General features: G+C 55.7%; 1 protein-coding gene and 1 pseudogene across 1 annotated transcript in view; one reads left to right on the plus strand and one right to left on the minus strand.

Annotated features, from left to right (window-relative positions):
* Positions 1-25,332, plus strand: part of GPR143 (G protein-coupled receptor 143) — a 67,661-nt gene that overhangs the window by 9,821 nt on the left and 32,508 nt on the right. The window contains exons 4-8 of the mRNA XM_044234323.1: positions 3,490-3,582; positions 6,161-6,270; positions 9,407-9,515; positions 11,319-11,436; positions 12,275-12,518. Coding sequence (XP_044090258.1) covers positions 3,490-3,582; positions 6,161-6,270; positions 9,407-9,515; positions 11,319-11,436; positions 12,275-12,518 — 674 coding nt within the window. The remainder of the gene's footprint in view (positions 1-3,489; positions 3,583-6,160; positions 6,271-9,406; positions 9,516-11,318; positions 11,437-12,274; positions 12,519-25,332) is intronic.
* LOC122897754 lies at positions 10,885-11,061 on the minus strand (annotated as a pseudogene).

Raw genomic sequence — 25,332 nt, forward strand, 5'->3', positions numbered from 1 at the left:
CTCAAAGGCAGCCAACTAGATAGGTCTGTGAAGATTAGCTTTGGCTATGTAAAATACAGAAAATAATAGTGACTTAAACAAGATAATTTTTCTTCCATTCTAAAGGAGGCCAGAGGGGGGGCACGTGTGTGGCTCAGTCATTGGGCGTCTGCCTTCAGCTCAGGTCATGATCTCAGGGTCCTGGGATCCCAGCCTGCATTGGGCTCCCTGCTCAGTGGAAAGCCTACTTTTCCCTCTCCCACTCCTCCTGCTTGTTCCCCCCCCTTGTTTTGTTTCTCTCTCAAGTAAATAAGTAAAATCTTTTAAAAAATAAATAAATAAAAGAGGCCAGAGGTAGGCAATCCAGGGCCCTTACGATGGACATCAGGGACCCAAGTTCCTCCTGTTTTCTTGCTATGTTGTCGTATTGTGTGACTTCCAACTTCAAAGTATCATGGCCCAGTACAGCTGCTGGAGCTCTAGCCATCACATCTGCATTCCAGAAAGGAGGAGGGGGCCAGTGCATAAAGGTCTGTTTTCCTCTGAGCCACCTCCCCTTAAGCAGCCTCCCTGGGGATTTGACAGAACAATTCCACTTCCGTATTATTGGCCAGAATTTAGTTTCATGGCCACACTTAGCTGCAAGAGGCGGTTGGAAGTATAGTCTGTTAGCCAAGCATGCTGCTGTTGGTCATGACATACAGGTTATGTTTCTAAGGAAAAAGGGAAGATGACTTTGGGTAGGCAGCTAGCTCCAGTGAGAGAGGTCTTTGACCCGGAAGCCCAGTGTAAGTGTGTGTTCCTGTCTGAGACCTCTCTCACTCAGTTTTGGAGGGATTGGAGTCAGGACCCACTAGAGGTCTCATAAACAGCCAGTTGTGGAGATAAGAGGAGCGGTGGAGCCGGAAAGGAGGCTGGAAGAAGAATGTGCCTCCTGCTCTCACGGGGTGTGCACTGCTCCGCCCCCGGCCATGGACGGCTGTGGTGAGAGCTTTCTGGACGTAGAAGACAGGCGGGGCCTTTGGAAGCCAGGGCAGGCGATCAGGAAGCCCTCCTCATGGCCAGAAGAGTGTTTGGAGCTCATCGTGCAGAGATGCTTCCAAGGACCTGCAGGAGGCAGACATCCAAAGATGTGAAACTCCAGATGCTTCCTAAGGACAAGAGCAAGGGCAGGGGTCCAGCACTAGGAAGACCACTGAGAATGAAACAGGGTCTCCCATCACAAAGGAGTAGCAATGGGGTGCCTGGGGGGCTCAGTCGCTTAAGCCTCTCCCTTTGGCTCAGGTCACGATCCCAGGGTTTTGGGATCGAGCCCTGAGTCAGGCTGTATGCTCGGTGGAAGCCTGTTTCTCCCTCTTCAACCTGCTTCTTCCCCTGCTTGTGCTTTCTCTCTGTCAAATAAATAAATAAAATCTTAAAAAAAAGAGCTCCCTGGGACAGATCCAAGGCAGGGCCCAGACATTGCAGGTAGGGCTGGACTAAACGCCACGTTCCCATCGAGATCCTTCCAGTCCTCAGCTATTTCTTTGGCACTGGAGAATCTTTTAAAATCCTAATCCTAAGAAATGTCATTAAGACCAATTTAAAGTTAAAATTTAAATGGCTATGTTGGTTCCTGATGTGGGGTGTACAAGTTTTAAACAATAACGGTAACAGAAGGCGCTTGAAATTGTGGGAAAAGCCTGAATTGAGTTTTGTTTTATTTTGTTTTTTTTTTTATGAATTTTATTTATTAATTTGACAGACAGTGAGAGAGGGAACACAAGTAGGGGGAGTGGAGAGCTGAGCAGGGAGCCTAATACCGGACTCAATCCCAGGACCCTGGGATCATGACCTGAGCTGAAGGCAGATGCTTAACGACTGAGCCACCCAGGCGCCCCTAAATTGAACTCTCTACTTGCTCTATGGAGATGAGTGTGAGAGGAAGGGGGCCTAGGGAGGGCCCTTGCGTGCCTGCACCTGGACGCTGTCTGGTGGTCAGATAAAGGGACGGGATCTGCAGCCTCCTGCTGCCCTTCATCGTGGGTGCCCGGGAGCTCAGACTCATCCGGGGTGTGGGTTTGGGGTTGTATCTGTTACTGAAGTGCCTGCCATCCACGCAGCCTGGCCAGACTGACTAGAGCACCATTGCCTAGTCTGGCCATGTCCAGCCTGGCCTCGCGCCCGGGCCTGCTGTCGCCCACCTCTCAGTACCCCTGGCTCCCTCCCGCCCAAGGTGAGGGCCTGGAATGCAAACCTGCACTGTTCAACCACCCAGACCCCGCGGAGAGCTGCTCCTTTTTCCCTCCGTTCCATGCGGAGCCTCTTGAGTTCTGGGCCAGATGCGCCCCACTCTCTCCCCAACCCGGAGAGACGGGGCAGGGCTGCTGCAGGACTGGGAGGAGTGCACGCCGGAGTCGTTGCCTTGCGGCCCCTGGAGAGCTGGCTGGGAAAGGTTTCTTCTTCCCGAAGCTCACCCCTGTGTGCTGTCTCTCTCCTGTCTCCAAGGAGGGCATCGCTTCGTGCGGGTCCTGCCCGGTGCCTTGCCTACGCAGCTGATCTTCAGAGTTAAAATCCCGATGGGTTTGGGGTTGCACAGTTTGCTAGGAGGCTGGCAGAGTCTCGAGTTGTGGCTAGCGCGTCCCATGGATCGCTGCAGCCCCGTCCCGTGGCACAGGGGAGGCACAGTAAAGGCTGCGCGCAGTCAGATAGCGAGGCAGCCGTGCGCCGGACCCCAGCTGCAGGGCTGGCTGCCTCCGGTCTGCAGGGAAAAGGGCACTGTGTGGGGGCGTAGGAAGATGAAGGCTGGAGATGGCCGGGGAATGGGAAGTATGCCGTGAATGGTGGGGCGTGGGGGAGGAAGGGACGCTCCCCATGCTCCTGGAACAGCAGATGTGTGCGCGTTTCTTCAGAGACCTTGGTTTGGACTGAGCACGGAGACACTTGACTTGTAGGGACAGGGGTGCCTCTGGGAAGGTTTGGGGATAGGAGTTCCTCTCCTAGCAGGTGAGCTGCGTGCTTAGGAGGACCCATGAGTTGTCCGCGCCTTGTTCGCTCACCCTTGCAAGCCTCGTGGTGGGAAAGAAAGAAGCCAGACGCAGAGGGCCGCATGCTGTGTGACTCCCATTTGCCTGCATCGTGCAGAATGGGAAATGCCACAGAGACACAGAGGAGGCCGGTGCTTGCTGGGGGCTGCGAGCAGGAGGAACGGGGGAGGCCCGCCTGATGCGCGTGGGGTTTCCTTCCGGGGTGATGAGGTTTCCGAGCTGGATGGGGGAGATGGTTGTGCAGCGGTGTGAGTTTACCCACTGCTCCGGATCTGCTCACTTGAAAACGGTTACTCGATGTTCTGTTTCTTTCATCTCAGTTAAACAAAAGCCCAGAGGTGTGATACGGCAAGTGTCCACCAGGGGTTTGCTCAGGGTACATTTTCCTGACTCTTCGGGTGGCTGGGAGCGGGTCTGGTACTTTCTGTGGCTGGACACGCCCATCCCTCCTCTCAGGCAAGGCCCCCGTCTGCTTCCCCCCCAGCACCATGCTGCTCTATCGCCTCGCGGCCTGGGGCTTGGCCGCCCTGCTCTGCGTGGAGGGTGCCGTCCTGCTCTACTCCCCGTCCATGTCCAGGTAAGCCGGGGCTCCAGCTACCGGGCTCCTTGGGATCCTGCGGACGGGGCGTGGGCGGGGAGCCAGAGTGGACCCCTCACAGGCCAGGCCCTCGTGTGCAGAGCCGCCCGGCGGCCCCCTGGCGGGGTGGGGGGCCCACGACAGTGTGCTGTGCGGTTCACGTCCCCGCCTCTGCCCTTCGCGTCTGGGCGCTGGGTACTTGTTGCATACAGGCACGTGTGCGGAGCTCCAGGTACGTCTCCTTCCGGGACGGGTGTGCACACATCTCTCGGCATGTCCTCCACACGGAGGGAATTTCGCAGGCACACCCTGTATGCTCCGTGCCAGCTGCCTCCGCACAAGTAAGGGCAGGGCGGTGACTGTCCTCAGGAGGAGTTCGCATCGGCGGGGAGAGTCCGAGCGTTGCTCTCGGGAGAGCTAGTTCTGGGCCTCCGCTAGCCTCCCCTTGTCACTTCTCTCCCAGCTGTCAGCTCTCCTGAACACAGATACAGGGAGAGACTGGTCTGAAACGGTCTCAGCTTCTTCTTCAACCTAATATCTCATCTGTGCGGGGGCGCTAGGGTGGCTCAGTCGGTGAGGCATCTGCCCTCTGCTCAGGTCCTGGGATTGAGCCCCATGTCTGAGCAGGGAGCCTGCCGCTCTCTCTCCCTCGGCTGCTTCCCCCTGCTTGCACATGCTCACTCGCTCTCTCTGTCAAGTAGATAAAATATTTAAAAAAAAAAAAAAGCAAAAAACCCCAGTAAGTCTCATCAAGTGCAATCATTTGGAAGGCCTTACGGTTTCTCCAAGTATGTATATTCTAACTGCCACTGGAAAGCTGAAAAACAGGTTGGACATTGTATCTTTGTGATTTTAGGGCAGTGTAGGCAAGGATCAATAGAGCACAGCCCTGAAAACAAATCCGGCCCTCTGCTTGGTTTTGTAAATAAAGTTTTAATGAAACACAGTCATGGCCATTTGTTTATGCCTGATTTATAACTGCTTTCGTACTGCAGTGTCCGTTCCGACAGGCTGCGTGGTCCACGGAGCAAAAAATACTTCTGGCAGTGTTCCCTGACAGAAGAAGTTTGCTGACTCATAGTTTTCCATTTTTCCTTTTTTTTTTTTTTTTTTTTTTTTTGACTTCTTGCAGCTACTTAGTTAGATGTCTCCAGATTGGTGTTGCCTAGTTGAAGGTCAGTGCTCCCAGAGTTGTGAGTCTGTCCACCCACACAGCGGCCCTTGATTGGAAAGGGAGTTACTGTCCATCAGCTTCACCCGTGGGCTCTGGGAGCCTCCTGGGAAGGTTGCATCTGAGCGTGAGGGAGCCAGTGGCACAGGGCTCACGAGGGGCTCTGGGGCGCCCCCACGGTCCTGAGGAGGCCGCTCCCGGGCCTGTGTCAGCTCTCCTCCTCACCGTCTCCTGCGTTGCTCACTTTTTTGCACTTTCTATCGTTTCCCCCTTCCCCCTTCTGTTACAACAAGGGCTTCTGCGTCTTCCATCGCCCCACCTTCCGGGGCCGCAGGGGCCGTCTCTCAGCTGGTTTGCTACCTCCTGCCTGCTTGGGACAGTCTTCTCTCCCCTTCGCCGTTGATTCTCGCTTCCTCTTGGCCCTTTTTTCTGTTACATGATGCATTTCTTCGCTGATGGTTCTGACCTTGGTAAACCCATGCCTGTGTGTGTCGCTCCCCTGCATCACAGGCTGACCGGCGAGTCCCATGATCCCTCAGTAGGAATTCCCGCCCTTGCGGACTCCTGCCTGCGAGGTTCCGGGTGGTTAAACCCTCCCCTCCTGCTTATGACCTCTTTTTCTCTGTCTCTCTCATACTCTAACAAATAAATTAAAAAAAAAAAAAGACTTTATTCATTCATGGGGTGGGGGGCAGGATAGAGGGAGAAGCAGGCTCCCCATCATGCAGGGAGCCCACATGGGCTCAATCCCAAGACCTGGGATCATGACCTGAGCCGAAGGCAGACGCTTCCCCGACTGAGCCACCTGGGTGCGCAAAATAAATCAAGTCTAAAAAAAAAAAATTACAGTCCTTCTTCCTCAAAAGCACCCGTGAAATGATTGTGAGGCACAGCCGTGGAACACGTTTGTTCTGGAACATGAAGCTTGGGTATTTCAGGGTGCTCTGGGGGTGGGACTGGATCTTCATCCCACGGCTGGCCAGGCACGGTGCAGAGCACGTTCCTAAAACCTCACTACTGCACTGAGTGCCTCTGTGTCTACTTCAACTATGTCTTTTTTTTTTTCCTTGAAGAGACCGAGGTTGCGGGCTCCCCCATTCCAGTGCGTCTGTTTCTGTCTTTCTTGGCAGGGCCCTTTAACAGGTCCCCCAGGGGAGTGCCTTAGAGGCCCTCCTGACTTCAGGACCCACAGAGCCCTGACTGAAACGCCTTTCTCTCAGTGCTGCCTTGCTTACTGGCAGATAGGAGCTACGGCTGGGTTTCCGTTGGGCCCGCTCCAAGGTGGATTTATGCATTTCCCTCGCTTTACTATCCGTTAAGACTTTCCTGCTCTTATCTCGGATTCCAGAAAAGTCTGAATGTTTCCGCAAAGCGCTCTTTTCCAGAACGACTTGTTTCCTCCCGCAGGTGTGAGCGGGACCTGGAGCACGCCGTCCCCCACTACGTCACCACGTACTTGCCGCTGCTGCTGGTCTTCGTGGCCAACCCCATCCTGTTCCGGAAGACGGTGACCGCGGGTGAGTCCCAGGGAGCGCTCCTGGGGCGGGACCATGGGGGTAAGGCTCCGTGCCTTGGGCTCATGTGGTGGCAGGTGTCGTGCTTCTGGAATCACTGGGACAGTTGCCCTCATCGGTCCCCCTCCAGAGACGGAAGCACGGGACACGTGGGGAACGGGAGCGCGTGTGATCACGGCAGTGAGCAGGCCCCTTCCGTGCTGGGCTCCGTCTTTGCCAGCGTTGAACAGCTCTAGGTGGGGACCAGGGGACTTCCGTTTCCGTCGGGGCTCATCGTGGGTCTGCACTTGGTGTGCCCTGCATGCCCTGGGCGTGCCCTTGGAAAACTGTGGAGTCTGATGGGGCCGAGGGATGAGTCTGGGCTGAAGAGCGGTGAGCCTGGCTACTCCCAAGATAGGCTTCGCTCGTGTCTTTCCTCGGTCGGGCAGGAAACAGGAAGTCGAGCATAGGAAATGAGTCAAATGCAGTGCTAAGAACTGGAGAAGAAGGATGTTGTGAGCCAGCAGAAAGCCCTGGAAAGGCCTCTACTGAGACTGGGGACTTGGCATTCCAGTCCCCAACCGCATCCTCATGGAAGCGTGACCGGGGGCAACCTCCAGCCTTAAGCCCCGGCCATCCCTCAAGTGCGGAATAAGAACGTGGAAATGCGGGGCGCCAGGGTGGTCAGTCCGTTAAGCCTCCTGCGATCGAGCCTTGTGTCATCTTGGGGTCCGGGGATCCAGCCCTGCATCATCAGGGTCCCTGCGCGGTGGGGGGGGGGGCTCCTTCTCCCTCTGCCGCTCCCCCAGTGTGTGCACGTTTTCTCATTCTCAAATAAATGAGATCTTTAAAAAAAAAAAAGAAAAAAGTGCATCTTAATAGGAGGTTGATTGAAGATGAGCTGTGGACTGTAGAACTTTTAAACGTTCAAAGGACTCTACCAGAAGGAATAGGAAATCATTGTGGGTCTTTGGATCCCTTTTTTGTCCCCTACGTCTGCATTTAAAAACAGTATGTTAAATACAGCAACTTTTTTTTTTATATGAACATGTAATGTGTTATTAGCCCCAGGGGTACAGGTCTGTGAATCGCCAGGTTTGCACACTTCACAGCATTCACCATAGCACATACCCTCCCCAATGTCCATAACCCCACCCCCCTTCTCCCAACCCCCCTCCCCCCCGCAACCCTCAGTTTGTTTTGTGAGATTAAGAGTCACTTATGGTTTCTCTCCCTTCTGATTCCATCTTGTTTCATTTTTTTTTCCTACCCCCCAAACTACCCACTCTGCCTCTCAACTTCCTCATATCAGGGAGCTCCTATGATAATGATCTTTCTCTGATTGACTTATTTCGCTCAGCATAATACCCTCTAGTTCCATCCACGTTGTTGCAAATGGCAAGATGTCATTTCTTTTGATGGCTGCATAGTATTCCACTGTGTATATACACCACATCTTCTTTATCCATTCATCTGTTGATGGACATCTAGGTTCTTTCCATAGTTTGGCTATTGTGGACATTGCTACTATAAACATTCGGGTGCACATGCCCCTTTGGATCACTACGTTTGTATCTTTAGGGTAAATACCCAGTAGTGCAATTGCTGGGTCATAGGGCAGTTCTATTTTCAACATTTTGAGGAACCTCCACAGTGTTTTCCAGAGTGGTTGCACCAGCTTGCATTCCCACCAACAGTGTAGGAAGGTTCCCCTTTCTCCGCATCCTCGCCAGCATCTGTCATTTCCTGACTTGTTGATTTTAGCCATTCTGACTGGTGTGAGGTGATATCTCATTGTGGTTTTGATTTGTATTTCCCTGATGCTGGGTGTTACCGAGCACTTTTTCACGTCTGTTGGCCATCTGGATGTCTTCTTTGCAGAAATGTCTGTTCATGTCCTCTGCCCTTTTCTTGGTTGGATTATTTGTTCTTTGGGCATTGAGTTTGATAAGTTCTTTATAGATTTTTGATATTAGCCCTTTATCTGTACTGTCATTTGCGAATATCTTCTCCCATTCTGTCAGTTGTCTTTTAGTTTTGTTGACAATACTGCAACTTTTTAAGAGATTTGCCTGTAAGCGCTGAGTTAGTTACATCAAACAAATGAAAATCACATATAGGAAAAGACCTGGAAAGAAATGTATTAAGATGTACACAGTGCTGGTTTGAGGGTGCACAATGGGTCACTAATTTTCCCTTAACATTTCTAATATTTTCCAACTTGCCTATAAGGAGAAATTTTTAATCTTTCAATGTTCCAAAACAGCAAGTGTGCATTATTATTATTATTATTATTATTATTTTAAGATTTTATTTGTTTATTTGAGAGGGAGAGAGAGCTCAAGTGGGGGAAACTCCAGAGGGAGAAGCAGGCTCCCCACTCAGCTCGATCCCAGGATCCCAAGATATGGGAGTGGGACTTGATGTGGGATTCGATCCTGGAATCCCAGGATCATGACCTGAGCTGAAGGCAGATGCTTAACCGACTGAGCCACCCAGGTGCCCCAAGTGTGCATCATTTTTAAAATATAAAATAAAAACTTTGAAGAACAGAGTTCTTAAAAAATATATGTCGTTCTTGAACTCAAAAGATCCAAATAAAATCTGGAGCTTAACGGATAGTAAAGCAGTATCGCTAGTCTCATCCTTGTGACAAATAGGAGCCTGGGTGTGTAAGGTGTTGGCATTGAAGGAATCTGGGAACGGGTCCGTAGAAACTCTCTGTGCTATCTCTGCCACTCTTATGTAAGTCTACAGTGATTTAAAAGTGTAAGTTGTAGGCGCACCTGGTTGGCTCGTTTGGTTGAACATCTGCCTTTGGCTCAGGTCATGGTCCTGAGGTCCTCGGATCGAGCCCTGCATCAGGCTCCTTGCTCCGCCTTGACTGGCTTGAGCTCTCTCTCACTCTCTCGCTCATCCTCTCCCTCTCTCAAAGAAGCTGAAAAGGAAAAAAAAAAAAATAATAAAGTTTGACAGACTCTGCATCCCCTGGAATCTGTGAGAACCGCAGCTTGGAAGCTGGGAGGGAGGAAGGCGGTGTCGCACCCACACGCTCCGCTGCCTTGGCTTACGGGCTGCCGTCTTGGCGGACTCCCTTCCCTGTCCCTCCGGAAATGCAAGTCGTGACCATTACATGCAGTTCCCCTCTGGTTTTTTGCAGTGGCCTCTCTCCTAAAAGGAAGACAGGGCATTTACACAGAGAACGAGCGGCGGATGGGTGCCATGATCAAGATCCGGTTTTTCAAAATAATGCTGGTTTTCATCATTTGGTAAACTTTCTTCTATATATTTTTTAAAAAATTGCCGCTGGGAAGGGATATGCAGTCACACTTTTCCAAGTGTGACCCAGGAGTTTTTTGCAAAGGGAAGAGTCTTTGGAAAGGAAGTCTTGGACACGGCTGCGGCGCTTAGAGGAAATGCGCGTGAGACAGGAAGGCCAGTCCCCGGCGTGTGAACTCCTGGGAAGATATGCACGTCTGCTCCGGTCCTATGTAAAGCCCTTTGAACAGAAAAAGTCCCATGTTTAGTTTTGTTACAGCTGAGAAGCGTGTCCAGTGTTTACTGCCGCTGCTAGGGCTAACTCCGAAATAGAGCACTCGACTATGCTTTTAAAATGTACCCGTTGAGGATTCCTGTATCTGACAAGAAACAAGGGCAAGGGTACATTTCTAGGTGGGAGGGCTCCGGGGCGGTCAGGAAGTGTCGAGAGCAATCTCTCTCTGCTCCGTTTGCCCCACCACCGGCACTCTGCCCTGAGTTTCGGGAGGAGGCTTTGAGCACGGATCGGTGACCGGTGCGAAACAGACGGGAATCTGAAAGGCTCTTGCTAGGGCGAATCAGTCGTTTGCAGAGCAGAGTGTGTCTTTGTGCTGTTAATAATGTATGGACCCGGGACGCCTGGGTGGCTCAGTGGGTTAAGCAGCTGCCTTCAGCGCAGGTCATGATCCCAGCGTCCTGGGATCGAGTCCCACATCGGGCTCCTTGCTTGGCGGGGAGCCTGCTTCCCCCTCTGCCTCTGCCTGCCATTCTGTCTGCCTGTGCGCGCTCTCTCCCCCCCAACATCTCTGATAAAAAAAAAAAAATAATAATAATAATGTATGGACCCGTGAGGACTAGGTTGGTTTGGACATTCTCCTAGGACAGATGGAGACTGTCTCCCTCTAAAAATACACTCAGCCACCCATTTTCACGTTCGTTGGCCTACCAGCAATAGTAACATGAGAAAGTTTCAACATAAGATAGCACGGTTTTAGGAGATCTCCCTCAAAAAATTTCATTACCCTTCCAGCGAGACACGCGTTTTCAGTCATTTTGTATTGGGTCAGTCTATTTCTTTTTTTTTTTTTTTTTAAAGATTTATTTATTTATTTATTTGACAGAGAGAGATCACAAGTAGGCAGAGAGGCAGGCAGAGAGAGAGAGAGGAGGAAGCAGGCTCCCTGCTGAGCAGAGAGCCCGATGCGGGACTCGATCCCAGGACCCTGAGATCATGACCTGAGCCGAAGGCAGCGGCTTAACCCACTGAGCCACGCAGGCACCCTGGGTCAGTCTATTTCATAGGCTGCTTAGATCCATTCGCGCTGACTGGGGCGAGTGTTACCCTTGGAAACGTTTGTCGCTCTCTGCTATGGACATGAGGAAAGGAGTTACAGCTCTTAAATTCTGCATGCACTGGTTTCTGCTGATGGAGGGGGCCCTCTGCCCAGGACTTACGGGTGTTAGAAGACACATTCCCTGACCCCCTGCATTTTCAATTAGCAGTAATTGCGCCTCGGATAAACCTCATTGGCTATGATACTGCCACTGCACAAAGCTTGACCCTCTGCATTTTCTTTCTTTTTTTTTTTCTAAAGATTTTATTTATTTATTTGACAGATCACAAGTAGGCAGAGAGAGAGGAAGGGAAGCAGGCCCCCTGCTGAGCAGAGAGCCCGATGCGGGGCTCGATCCCAGGACCCTGAGATCATGACCCGAGCCGAAGGCAGCGGCTTAACCCACTGAGCCACCCAGGCGCCCGACCCCCTGCATTTTCAAGTAAATCCTGTAACGTGGGCTTGTTTTCCTTCTGACAGTTGGCTGCCGAACGTCATCAATGAGAGCCTTCTCTTCTATCTTGAAATGCAAGCAGACCTCAACGGCAGCTCTTTGAAACCTGTCAGAAATGCGGCCAAGACTACGTGGTTTATTATGGTAGGCCAGGCTTGATTTTACACTTTTTTTCTTGGAAAGCAAAAGTCCGAAGGACAAAAACCGCTCAGAAGTATGGTGAATGAGTTTAACGGGTTCCCCGTCCCTCCATCTGGCTTTGATCTGCGAGCTCGCTCGTGCCTGTCGTTGTTGGGATCATTGATTAAATGGGCACGACTCCGTCGGCCGGTTAGGCGCAGTGTTTCAGACCCTTCAGGCAGACTCAAAATTGCAGGCAATTTAGCTTGAAGAACCATTTCAGCCTGTAAAAAAGCCACAGGCGTGACGGTATTCCTTGTAACAGGGCCCGTCATGACAAAGCAGGGTAGGCGGCCGCAATAAAAGAAACACGAGGGAATGGCTACGTAAATTTCCTTTTTTCCCTCTTGACCGAATGGTGTGCGGGAGTGACTTCATGAGAGTTCTAGTATTCAGGGAAAACGCAAGATACAAACACGGGGCTAGTTCCAACCACAGACTAATGTGTGTGAAGAAACGTTGGCTAGAAAAGCACCGCAGGGGTAAGAGGTGCAGGGCACCCCCTCTTGCTCCCCGTCCCCTGCCCCCCCTTCCTGTCCCCTGCCCCTCCTCCCTCCCTGTGCCCTGCCTCCTCCTCTTTCCCATCCCCTGCTTCCCTCTTCCTCTCAGTCCCCTCCCCCGCCTCCTCTGTTTTCAGGCTCCCTGGAAGGTGCACTACTTAAAGCCAGTCTTTGCCTGGTCCCCGACCAGCCTGGGGGCTCCCTTCCCCACGAGGCAGCCCAGCGGGCGTGCGGGCCACAGAGCTGATCTCATTCCCACTCCGCAGCGCTGACCGACCCCTGCGTTCTCTCCTGCCTCCCAGGGGATACTGAATCCGGCCCAAGGGTTTCTCTTGTCCTTGGCCTTCTACGGCTGGACGGGCTGCAGCCTGGAGTTTCGGTCCCCCAGGAAGGAGATCCAGTGGGAGTCTGTGGCGACGTCTGCTGGTGAGCGGGCCTGCCTGTCCTCCGAGGGCTCCCACGTGCCCTGTGAGCATCCGACCTGCAGGAGGGCGGCGGGGGTCGGCGGGCACACGTCGGACGAGGCGCTGAGCATGCTGTCTGAAGGTAAGCCCTGTCCGTCAAGGCGGCTGCGTCGCGGAGTCCCTGGGCCAGCCTGGAAGTCCTGTGTCCAACGAGGAGGTGACATGGTGCGGGGCGCGGGGGTCTGTCCTGCGGTGACGTGCTTCAGGGCCAGCAGCCGACACCGATGCGAACCTGGCTCGTGAGCACCCACCTCTCTCTCTCTCTCGTGGTTTAACGCCGCCTCCCTCGATGCCTCCGCACGCCGGCTTCGCGTTCCAGTGATGGAACCTCGCTGGCAGCCTCAGTGTTTGCTTTCAGAATGTGGTGTTGACGAGAGCAGCCTTACTCTAACGGATGGCAGGGGTTTTTGTACAGTCCGAATTGGAAGTTTGGAAATGACTTTTTGCTAACGTACCGGTCTCCTCCCTGTTGAGGTTCCTTGTAAGGCTTTGTTTTAGGCCCGTTGCAGCTCTCTCTCTCTTTTTTTTTTTTTAGATTTTATTTATTTGTTTGACAGAGATCACAAGGCAGGCAGAGAGAGGAGGAAGCAGGTTCCCCGCAGAGCAGAGAGCCTGATGCGGGGCTTGATCCCAGGACCCTGGGATCATGACCTGAGCCGAAGGCAGAGGCTTTAACCCACTGAGCCACCCAGGCGCCCCTCCTGCCCCCTGCAGCTCTTCATGAGGACGGGTTTGGAAATCACCGCTCTGACCTCTGCCAAGCTTTAGCTGACCTAACCATTTGTAACCTACACGCAGATAGATCCGAAGGACCAGATCTCTGGTAGTGATCATGTTTCATTAGCCCACGGGTCGGTTCAGAAAGAGCCAGAGAGAATGTTGAAGAAGGGCAACGACGGAGCGTGTTCTGGGACATACAGGCTCCGTCCTCTTTCCTCAGCTGACGCCGGGGCTGGCAGAAATGCACCTGCCTCGTCTGTCACCCTCTCGCCCCAACTACTGTGCCTATCTTCGGAGCGGGTTTCTCATTCCCAGCGCTGTTGGCATCTAGCTCGGCGGGATTCTTTGTGCTGAGGGTGGCCTGGGCGCTGTAGGACGCGGGGCAGCCTCCCTGCCTTCGCCCGCTCACTGCCAGCAGCACGCATCCCGACTGTGACCGCCAGCACTGTTTCTAGACATCAGCAAATCCCCGGGACGCACAGGGAGCCCAGTTCAGAACGACTGTCTCGGAATAATGAGGCTGTCTGAAAGCTGGGATCCAAAAATTTGCTTTCCCTAGTGTGTTGTCTGAGCTAAGTGCGTGCAGTCGCACACACACACACACACACACACACACACACACACGTGTGAAGCCACACCAGAAGGCAAACCCATAAGTTCCTTCCAGAAGACTTTGGAAGGAAATAATGTTGGAATTGGAGGGAAGGGAAGGTACACTGACGCTATCTGGAAATGACGTGAGAGTTTGTTTGTTTCCATTCCTGCAGTTAGCTCCGGTGCAGGAGGGTTTGATTTCGGATGACCAGATCGCTTTATTCTCGGGGCTAAAACATACAGTTGAACTGACAGATTGGGTCCGTGAGACCGGTATTGTCTGGTTGTCATCGGAAGCCTCGAAGGAAAACTTTCCGGCTAAAGCGAAAAGGCAGGGACCGTGCGTTTATTGACTTTCTCTCTGGTGCAAATCCTTCCTCAAGGTGAGGGAACACCGAGGGCGCTTGCCCTTAGCGTGGTACCACCGGCGAAATGAGCCAGGAAGTTTGATCTGGATCTGTTCCATTTTGCTGGATTCCCGTCCTTGTGTTTCAGAGTGGTTGACCCGTCTTTGAAAGTCAACTAAAACATGAGAACTGACAGTAGAAACCCTCCCCACGTGCCCTCTGCCCCCGTCGCCACCAAGGAGCAAGACCAGTCAGTGTCTCCTGGCTTTCCTTCTCTCAGCAAGCTATGGGTAAAGGTCAGAAGTGTTCACACAGGGCTTTTCGAGAAAGCTGACAGAGCCTACAGAAACAGGATGTGCGTTCCTTCCGGCAGCTCTTTCTCGAAGCTTCTGTCTCTTCCCTCCTCTGTGTAAGCCCTCAGCAAGGCTGATGGAATGGAGTGATTCACAGGCATGTTGTCACGCATGACGGAGAGTTTGTCTTTGAAATCTGAACTCCACTGGTTAGAGAATTTGTATTTTTTAGCACAATGAGAAAAGATCTTAAAAATCTTGGCATTTGGATAGTTACGCAGGCACCGATGTTGGCATTCCCTCGTTCAGTGCCTCCGGCTTGTAGCTGCAGAGAAGGTTGGCCCTAGTCCCATGTTGATTTTGCCTCCCTCCTGTGCCGTTGTTAGAAGTTGAGCTATAATTCACATACCATAAAAGTCGCCCTCTTAAAGTGTACTTTGAGCTTCAATGGGTTTTAGTTTATTCACAGGGTTGTCCAGAACATTGTTGTCACTCCAAGAACAAACCCCATACCTGTGTCCAGCCGCTTCCCCTTCCTTCCTCCCCTCAACCACGGATCTGCTTTCTGTCTGTCTGCTGGACATTTCATCCAAATGGACAGATATTTGTCCTTTTGTGTTTGCCTTCTTTCAGCATCATGTTAGCGTCATGTGTTCAGGGTTCACCCACATGGCGGCTTGGGTCAGATATTTTTTGATCTTTTCTGATGTTCTTATGGCTGAATGATACTCTGTTGTATGGGTAGAGCCATACTTGGTTCTGGTAGTAATGACCGATGACCTCCCCCAGCTCTGCCAGGCCTTGTGCTGGGAGCTGTATGGTGTGTGCGCCTGAGACTGCCAACCGGGCGCCCAAGGATCTCGCAGTTTATAGAACAGAATGAAAAACCGAGGGGAAAGGCACCGGATTTGAGTTCAGGGCACGGTCTCTGCTAGTGGGTCAAGCCCCGAGTATGCCTCCGTGCTGGCCGGGGGAGCCTGCTTGGATTTCTGCCTTTAGCCTTCCCTCTTCATGCTCTCTATCTCTAATAATAATAATAAAGCTAGGAATAGAATAACTAATGGAAATACAGGTTGGAGAAAAGTTTGGAGGAAAAAGCATATAAAGAACGCTTTTTGGGAAAATGAGGAATGAAGCTGATATTTTTCATTGTGGAAAGAATATGTGTAAAAATAGGAGGTATTGACTTAAAGCCAAGTAATGTGTTCTTAATGTCTGTCGGGTCGGGCTTTTTGAGGGATGTTGAACCAAAGAGTAAATGCAAAGTTAACCGCCTACATCAACAAGAGTATACAATAGGGGTGTGATGAAAGGGGAGAGATGTGCGAAGAAGGGGAGGGGTCTGATGGAAGGGGTGTAAGTCGGAGGGAAGGGGCCCTACAGAAGGGGAGGGAAAAGTGACAGAAGAAGGGGTGTGAGGAGAAAGGGGCGGGGCAGGATGGAATGGGAGGGACGGGATGGAATGGGCGGAGTGAGAAGCAGAAGAGGCGGGGCCCAAAATAAGGGGCAGGATGTGTGACGGAAGAGGCGGGGACCTAGGTATGGGGTAGGCTGTGTGACGTAAATGAGGGGTCTGATGGAAGAGGTGGGACCCTAAGGAAGGGGAGGAGTATGACGGGGAAGGGGCGTGGTTTCTGACGGAAGAGGTTGGGCCCTATGGAAGGGGAGGATTCAGTAACAGAAGGGGTGTGGTGCCTGACAGAAGAGGAGGAGCCGAAAAATAAAGCGGCGGGGTGTGGTAAAAGAGGCAGGGCCAAAAAAAGGGGCAGGGTGTGTGGCGGAAGGGATGGTGCCATAAGGAAAAAGGAGGAGTATGTGACGGAAGGGGACTAGTGCGTTAAGGAAGAGGTGGGGCCTGTGGCAGAAGAGGCCTGGCCCAACGTAAGGGGCGGGGTATGCAGCGGAAGGGAAGGGGTGTGTGACGTGGTGCGTGATGAAAGACGCGGCGCCCAAAAATGAAGGGCGGAGTGTGCGGAGGAAGGAGAGGGGTCTGGTGGAAAGGGCGGTGCCCTACGGAAGGGGCGTGGTGCGTGACGGAGAAGGCGGGGCCTGTGACGGAAGAGGCGGGGCCCGAAGGAAGGGGTGGTGTGTGTGAGGAAATGGGAGGGGCCTGGTGGGAGGGGAGGGGCCCTATGGAAGGGGCGGGGTCTGTGTCAGAGGAGGTGGGGCCCTAAGGAAGGGAAGGGGCCAGTGACGGAAGGGGCGTGGTATGTGACGTAACGGGAGGTGTCTGCGGAAGGGGTGGCGCCGAATAGCAGGGGCGGAGCCTGTGTCGGAGGAGGTGGGGCCTATGACGGAAGGGGCGGGGTGTGCGGCGGAAGGGGAGGTGCCCTACGAAGGGGCGTGGCGGGTGACGGAGGAGGCGGGGCCCGGAAATGAGGGGCGGGGTGTGCGGCGGAAGGGGGGGGGGTCTGGTGGAAGAGGCGGGACCCGAAGTAAGAGGCGGGGTGTGCGGCGGAAGGGGTGGGGCCCGACCGAAGGGGCGTGGTGCCCGACCGAAGGGGCGTGGTGCCCGACCGAAGGGGCGTGGTGCCCGACCGAAGGGGCGTGGTGCCTGACGGAAGAGGCGGGGCGCAGATATGGGGGCCGGGGTGTGCGGCAGAAGAGGCGGGGCCCGAAAATGAGGGGCGGGGTGTGCGGCGGAAGGGGAGGGGTCTGGTGGAAGGGGCGGAGCCCTACGGACGGGGCGTGGTGCGTGACGGAGGAGGCGGGGCCTGGGACGGAAGAGGCGGGGTTCGAAGGGAGGGGCGGGGTGTGTGGGGAATGGGAGGGGTCTGGTGGAAGGGGCGGGGCCCTACGGTGGGGGAGGAGTATGTGGCGGAAGGGGCGTGGTGCGTGGCGAAAGAGGCGGGGCCCGAGAGAAGGGGCGGGGCCTTGTGGATGGGGCGGGGAGTGGTGGAAGATGGACAGGAGCGGGCGGGGAGCGATGGGAGGGGAGGGGTTAGGTGGAAGGGGCGGGGTCCGGCCGCAGGGGTGGGTGGAGTCTTCCCTTGGCCGCCTCTCTTGGGCATCTTTGAGCGCTGTCCTTGCTCTCCAGTCTGGTATGTCGCGGGGCCGTCCCGGGCAGGAGTGGCCTAAGGAGAGGGGACGGGGCACTCTGCTCAGAAACGAAAAAGCCTTGGCATGCTTCGTGTCCTAGGACGCTTCGGGCCGTCGGTGAAGATCCGCGCCTGCGACCTGGGCTGTGTGTCCCCGACCACAGCCCTGGGGACAGTTTCAGAATGCCCTCTACCTGCCCTGGTCGGGGTGTCCCTGGGGCCACCGGCGCAGTCTTTGCAGGGGCTTCAGCGGCTCGCAGTATGTCGTGCCTCCCCGCCCCACCGTGGGCGCGGCGGGCTCCCTGGGGCGCGCTGGCGGGCGGGATGGGGGGACGATGTCATCATGCGCCCTGTCCTCCCCCCCCTCCCCACCCCCGACCCCTCCCCCCCCCACCCTCGCGGAACCCAGCTGAGTCTCAGGAAGGTCCCTGCGCCAGGGGTGCCCCCCGGGGGCGTGAGGTCCCGGGGAGGGCGTCGCGAGGGTGGTGTTGTGGCCGATGGCAGAGAGATGACCGCCTGTGCTCTCTTGGAGGGTCTTTGTGGTCTTCTTAGGGCTCCCGTTTGGGGCTTCAGTCCACGTTGAGCCTAGTTGGGTGTGCGGTGTGAGGAAGTGGTCCGGTGTCGTTCCTCGGCGGGTGGCCGTCCCGTCCTCCCCGGTGCCGCTTGCGGAAGAGACGGTGTCTCGCTGATGGTGTATTTTGTTGTCCCTTGTTGAAGACGACTTGACCTCGCGGTCATGGGTTTATTTCTGGGCTCCGTGTTCTGTCCTGTTGATCTGTGTGTCTGTTTCCTTGTGCCGGTACCATATTGCTTTGATACTAGGGAGACATCTTGACATCTGGGATCGCCATAGCTCAAGGTTGCTCTGGCTATTCAAGGTCTCGTGTGGTTCCATACGGGTTTTAGGATGATCTGTTCTCGGTCTGTAACAGAAGCTGTTGGCGTTTTGTGCTTTTGTCCTCTGCTTTTTGTTTTATGTATTCAAAGATTCTTTTTTATTTATTTGACAGACAGAGATCACAAGTAGGCCGAGAAGCAGGCAGAGAGAGAGAGAGAGGAGGAAGCAGGCTCCCCGCTGAGCAGAGAGCCCGATGCGGGGCTCGATCCCAGGACCCTGGGATCACGACCTGAGCCGAAGGCAGAGGCTTCGACCCACGGAGCCACCCGGGCGCCCCAGGCTGTTGGTATCTTGATAGGCATTGCATTCAATCTCTAGATTCGTCTGGGTTGTATGGGCATTTTACGGACACTCTTGTAATCCGCAAACGTGGGCTGTCTTTTCTGTCTGTTGGCGTGTGTCCTCTTTGATGTCTTTCGTGAGTAGTTTCCAGTGTCCGGAGCACAGATCTTTCACTCCTTTGGTTAAGTTTATGCCTAGGTATTTCCCCGTGCTGGGTGCCATCGTCAGTGGGATTGTCTCCTTTTTCAAAAAGACTTTATTTATGTGTTGGAGAGAGAGAGTGAGAGAGAACACAAGAGGGGGCAGGGAGGGGTGGAGGGGGAGAAGGAGAGAAGCAGACTCCCCGCCGAGCAGGGAGCCCCGTGCGGGGCTCGATCCCAGGACCCTGAGGGCATGACCGGAGCCCAGGGCAGACGCTTCGCCCGCCCGTGGAGCCACCCGGGCGCCCTGGGATTGTTTGCTTCATCTCCCTTTCTGCTTCTTCGTGTTCGAGATGCAGTGGATGTCTCCGTATGGATTTCGTAGCCTACAACCTTCCTGGATTCGTTGATGGGTTCCAGTCGGGTCTTTTGGAGTCTGGCAGGTTTCTTGCCTGTGGCGTCGTGTCATCTGCACATAGTGAGAGCCCTACTTCTTTCTTAACCATGTAGATGCCATTTCCTTGTTCTTCCTTACGTGATGCTGTGGCTGGACTTGCAGGACGCTTTGGACTGACGGCGGTGAGAGTCGACGTCCTCGTCGCGCTCCTCCTCGTCCGGGGAAAGGTCTCCGCGTGATCCCCACCGAGTGTGAGCTTCGCTCCGGGCTTTCCTCGGGCGGCCTTTATTAGGCTGATGCTTGTTCCCTGTAAACCTACTTCGTTTAGGGCTTCCCCCCGGCGCCCGTCCCCCCTCCCCCCAATATCTTATTTACTTATTTGACACAGAGAGAGAGAGAGAGAGAGCGCGCACAAGCAGGGGAAGATGCGGAGGGAGAATGGGGCTGCTCCCCGCGGAGCAGGGAGCCAGAAATGGGGCTCAGTCCCAGGACCCTGAGCTCAGGTCCTGAGCCAGAGGCAGAGGCTGAACTGAACTGACCGAGCCACCCAGGTGTCCCCGTTGAGGGCTCGCATCACGAATGCATGTTGTTGTGGGTCGAAAGCTTTTTCTCCGTCTGTTGAAATGATCCTGTGGTTTTTATCCTTTCTCTAGTTTGTTTTTGTTTTTTTTTCATCCTTTCTCTCGTTGGTGTGATGGATCCTGTGGATCGATTGGCAAATAGGGAACCGATCTTGCACCCAGGAATGAATCTGGCTTCCTTGGGGCGAGGGATTTCCCTAATGCATTGTCAGAGTTTGTCGGCCGGTAGTTCTTGAGGATGTTTGCCTCTGGATTCATCAGAGATGCTGGCCTGCGTCTCTCTCCCGTCTTCTCTCTGTCCCTTTTACTTTTAATTTTGATCTTTAATTTCCTGCAAAGACTTGATTGATCGATGGATGGATGGATTGATTAGGCAGATCCCACGTAGGCGGGGAGGCAGGCAGAGAGAGAGGAAGGGAAGCACGCTCCCCGCTGAGCAGAGAGCCCGATGCGGGGCCGGATCCCAGGACCGTGAGGTCATGCCTTGATCCGAAGGCAGAGGCTTTCACCCAGTGAGCCAGCCTGGCCCCCCTCCCCTTTGTTAAAAGCATCTGGTTTTAGGAAGAGTCAGTGCAAAGTCAACCACCCTCCCCCTCAGCAAAGGTATGCAGTAGGGGTGCGATGGCAGAGGGAGGGGTCTGATGGAAGGGGTGGGACCCTGGGTAAGGGGGTGGGCTGTGTGACGGAGGGGGAAGGGCGCTCGGGAAGGGATGGGAAATGTGACGGACGAGCGGGTGTAAGTGGCGGGGACAGATGGAAGGGGCGGTGTGTATGTGTGGGTGTGTGTGTTCGTGTGTGTGACTGAAGGGGTCTGAGGGGAGGGGAGGGTCCGATGGAAGGGGCGGGGTGCGTGACGGCGGAGGTGGGGCCCGAGAGAAGGGGCGCGGTACGTGACGTAAGGGGAGGTGTCTGGCGGAAGGGGTGGGGCCCTATGGAAGGGGCGGGGTCTGCGTCGGAGGAGGTGGGGCCCTAAGGAAGGGGAGGGGCCTGTGACGGAAGGGGCGGGGTGTGTGGCGGAAGGGGAGGTGCCCTACGTAAGGGGCGTGGCGGGTGACGGAGGGGGCGGGGCCTGTGGCGGAAGAGGCGGGGCCCGAAGTAAGGGGCGGGGTGTGCGGCGGAAGGGGTGGGGCCCGACCGAAGGGGCGTGGTGCCTGACGGAAGAGGCGGGGCCCAGAGATGGGGGGCGGGGTGTGCGGCGGAAGAGGCGGGGCCCGAAAATGAGGGGCGGGGTGTGCGGCGGAAGGGGAGGGGTCTGGTGGAAGGGGCGGAGCCCTACGGAAGGGGCGTGGTGCGTGATGGAGGAGGCGGGGCCTGGGACGGAAGAGGCGGGGTTCGAAGGGAGGGGCGGGGTGTGTGGGGGGAATGGGAGGGGTCTGGTGGGAGGGGCGGGGCCCTACGGTGGGGGAGGAGTATGTGGCGGAAGGGGCGTGGTGCGTGGCGAAAGAGGCGGGGCCCGAGAGAAGGGGCGGGGCCTTGTGGATGGGGCGGGGTGTGGGGGAAGATGGACAGGAGCGGGCGGGGAGCGATGGGAGGGGAGGGGTTAGGTGGAAGGGGCGGGGTCCGGCCGCAGGGGTGGGTGGAGTCTTCCCTTGGCCGCCTCTCTTGGGCATCTTTGAGCGCTGTCCTTGCTCTCCAGTCTGGTATGTCGCGGGGGCCGTCCCGGGCAGGAGTGGCCTAAGGAGAGGGGACGGGGCACTCTGCTCAGAAACGAAAAAGCCTTGGCATGCTTCGTGTCCTAGGACGCTTCGGGCCGTCGGTGAAGATCCGCGCCTGCGACCTGGGCTGTGTGTCCCGACCACAGCCCTGGGGACAGTTTCAGAATGCCCTCTACCTGCCCTGGTCGGGGTGTCCCTGGGGCCACCGGCGCAGTCGTTGCAGGGGCTTCAGCGGCTCGCAGTATGTCGTGCCTCCCCGCCCCACCGTGGGCGCGGCGGGCTCCCTGGGGCGCGCTGGTGGGCGGGATGGGGGGACGATGTCATCATGCGCCCTGTCCTCCCCCCCCTCCCCACCCCCGACCCCTCCCCCCCCCACCCTCGCGGAACCCAGCTGAGTCTCAGGAAGGTCCCTGCGCCAGGGGTGCCCCCCGGGGGCGTGAGGTCCCGGGGAGGGCGTCGCGAGGGTGGTGTTGTGGCCGATGGCAGAGAGATGACCGCCTGTGCTCTCTTGGAGGGTCTTTGTGGTCTTCTTAGGGCTCCCGTTTGGGGCTTCAGTCCACGTTGAGCCTAGTTGGGTGTGCGGTGTGAGGAAGTGGTCCGGTGTCGTTCCTCGGCGGGTGGCCGTCCCGTCCTCCCCGGTGCCGCTTGCGGAAGAGACGGTGTCTCGCTGATGGTGTATTTTGTTGTCCCTTGTTGAAGACGACTTGACCTCGCGGTCATGGGTTTATTTCTGGGCTCCGTGTTCTGTCCTGTTGATCTGTGTGTCTGTTTCCTTGTGCCGGTACCATATTGCTTTGATACTAGGGAGACATCTTGACATCTGGGATCGCCATAGCTCAAGGTTGCTCTGGCTATTCAAGGTCTCGTGTGGTTCCATACGGGTTTTAGGATGATCTGTTCTCGGTCTGTAACAGAAGCTGTTGGCGTTTTGTGCTTTTGTCCTCTGCTTTTTGTTTTATGTATTCAAAGATTCTTTTTTATTTATTTGACAGACAGAGATCACAAGTAGGCCGAGAAGCAGGCAGAGAGAGAGAGAGAGGAGGAAGCAGGCTCCCCGCTGAGCAGAGAGCCCGATGCGGGGCTCGATCCCAGGACCCTGGGATCACGACCTGAGCCGAAGGCAGAGGCTTCGACCCACGGAGCCACCCGGGCGCCCCAGGCTGTTGGTATCTTGATAGGCATTGCATTCAATCTCTAGATTCGTCTGGGTTGTATGGGCATTTTACGGACACTCTTGTAATCCGCAAACGTGGGCTGTCTTTTCTGTCTGTTGGCGTGTGTCCTCTTTGATGTCTTTCGTGAGTAGTTTCCAGTGTCCGGAGCACAGATCTTTCACTCCTTTGGTTAAGTTTATGCCTAGGTATTTCCCCGTGCTGGGTGCCATCGTCAGTGGGATTGTCTCCTTTTTCAAAAAGACTTTATTTATGTGTTGGAGAGAGAGAGTGAGAGAGAACACAAGAGGGGGCAGGGAGGGGTGGAGGGGGAGAAGGAGAGAAGCAGACTCCCCGCCGAGCAGGGAGCCCCGTGCGGGGCTCGATCCCAGGACCCTGAGGGCATGACCGGAGCCCAGGGCAGACGCTTCGCCCGCCCGTGGAGCCACCCGGGCGCCCTGGGATTGTTTGCTTCATCTCCCTTTCTGCTTCTTCGTGTTCGAGATGCAGTGGATGTCTCCGTATGGATTTCGTAGCCTACAACCTTCCTGGATTCGTTGATGGGTTCCAGTCGGGTCTTTTGGAGTCTGGCAGGTTTCTTGCCTGTGGCGTCGTGTCATCTGCACATAGTGAGAGCCCTACTTCTCTCTTAACCATGTAGATGCCATTTCCTTGTTCTTCCTTACGTGATGCTGTGGCTGGACTTGCAGGACGCTTTGGACTGACGGCGGTGAGAGTCGACGTCCTCGTCGCGCTCCTCCTCGTCCGGGGAAAGGTCTCCGCGTGATCCCCACCGAGTGTGAGCTTCGCTCCGGGCTTTCCTCGGGCGGCCTTTATTAGGCTGATGCTTGTTCCCTGTAAACCTACTTCGTTTAGGGCTTCCCCCCGGCGCCCGTCCCCCCTCCCCCCAATATCTTATTTACTTATTTGACACAGAGAGAGAGAGAGAGAGAGCGCGCACAAGCAGGGGAAGATGCGGAGGGAGAATGGGGCTGCTCCCCGCGGAGCAGGGAGCCAGAAATGGGGCTCAGTCCCAGGACCCTGAGCTCAGGTCCTGAGCCAGAGGCAGAGGCTGAACTGAACTGACCGAGCCACCCAGGTGTCCCCGTTGAGGGCTCGCATCACGAATGCATGTTGTTGTGGGTCGAAAGCTTTTTCTCCGTCCGTTGAAATGATCCTGTGGTTTTTATCCTTTCTCTAGTTTGTTTTTGTTTTTTTTTCATCCTTTCTCTCGTTGGTGTGATGGATCCTGTGGATCGATTGGCAAATAGGGAACCGATCTTGCACCCAGGAATGAATCTGGCTTCCTTGGGGCGAGGGATTTCCCTAATGCATTGTCAGAGTTTGTCGGCCGGTAGTTCTTGAGGATGTTTGCCTCTGGATTCATCAGAGATGCTGGCCTGCGTCTCTCTCCCGTCTTCTCTCTGTCCCTTTGACTTTTAATTTTGATCTTTAATTTCCTGCAAAGACTTGATTGATCGATGGATGGATGGATTGATTAGGCAGATCCCACGTAGGCGGGGAGGCAGGCAGAGAGAGAGGAAGGGAAGCACGCTCCCCGCTGAGCAGAGAGCCCGATGCGGGGCCGGATCCCAGGACCGTGAGGTCATGCCTTGATCCGAAGGCAGAGGCTTTCACCCAGTGAGCCAGCCTGGCCCCCCTCCCCTTTGTTAAAAGCATCTGGTTTTAGGAAGAGTCAGTGCAAAGTCAATCACCCTCCCCCTCAGCAAAGGTATGCAGTAGGGGTGCGATGGCAGAGGGAGGGGTCTGACGGAAGGGGTGGGACCCTGGGGAAGGGGGTGGGCTGTGTGACGGAGGGGAAGGGCGCTCCGGAAGGGATGGGAAATGTGACGGACGAGCGGGTGTAAGTGGCGGGGACAGATGGAATGGGCGGTGTGTATGTGTGGGTGTGTGTGTTTGTGTGTGTGTGACTGAAGGGGTCTGAGGGGAGGGGTGGGGTCCGATGGAAGGGGCGGGGTGCGTGACGGCGGAGGTGGGGCCCGAGAGAAGGGGCGCGGTACGTGACGTAAGGGGAGGTGTCTGGCGGAAGGGGTGGGGCCCTATGGAAGGGGCGGGGTCTGCGTCGGAGGAGGTGGGGCCCTAAGGAAGGGGAGGGGCCTGTGACGGAAGGGGCGGGGTGTGTGGCGGAAGGGGAGGTGCCCTACGTAAGGGGCGTGGCGGGTGACGGAGGAGGCGGGGCCTGTGGCGGAAGAGGCGGGGCCCGAAGTAAGGGGCGGGGTGTGCGGCGGAAGGGGTGGGGCCCGACCGAAGGGGCGTGGTGCCTGACGGAAGAGGCGGGGCCCAGAGATGGGGGGGCGGGGTGTGCGGCGGAAGAGGCGGGGCCCGAAAATGAGGGGCGGGGTGTGCGGCGGAAGGGGAGGGGTCTGGTGGAAGGGGCGGAGCCCTACGGAAGGGGCGTGGTGCGTGACGGAGGAGGCGGGGCCTGGGACGGAAGAGGCGGGGTTCGAAGGGAGGGGCGGGGTGTGTGGGGGAATGGGAGGGGTCTGGTGGGAGGGGCGGGGCCCTACGGTGGGGGAGGAGTATGTGGCGGAAGGGGCGTGGTGCGTGGTGCCTGGCGAAAGAGGCGGGGCCCGAGAGAAGGGGTGGGGCCTTGTGGATGGGGCGGGGTGTGGTGGAAGATGGACAGGAGCGGGCGGGGAGCGATGGGAGGGGAGGGGTTAGGTGGAAGGGGCGGGGTCCGGCCGCAGGGGTGGGTGGAGTCTTCCCTTGGCCGCCTCTCTTGGGCATCTTTGAGCGCTGTCCTTGCTCTCCAGTCTGGTATGTCGCGGGGGCCGTCCCG

The sequence above is a fragment of the Neovison vison genome, chromosome X (assembly GCF_020171115.1).
Source record: "Neovison vison isolate M4711 chromosome X, ASM_NN_V1, whole genome shotgun sequence".
Lineage (NCBI taxonomy): Eukaryota > Metazoa > Chordata > Mammalia > Carnivora > Mustelidae > Neogale > Neogale vison.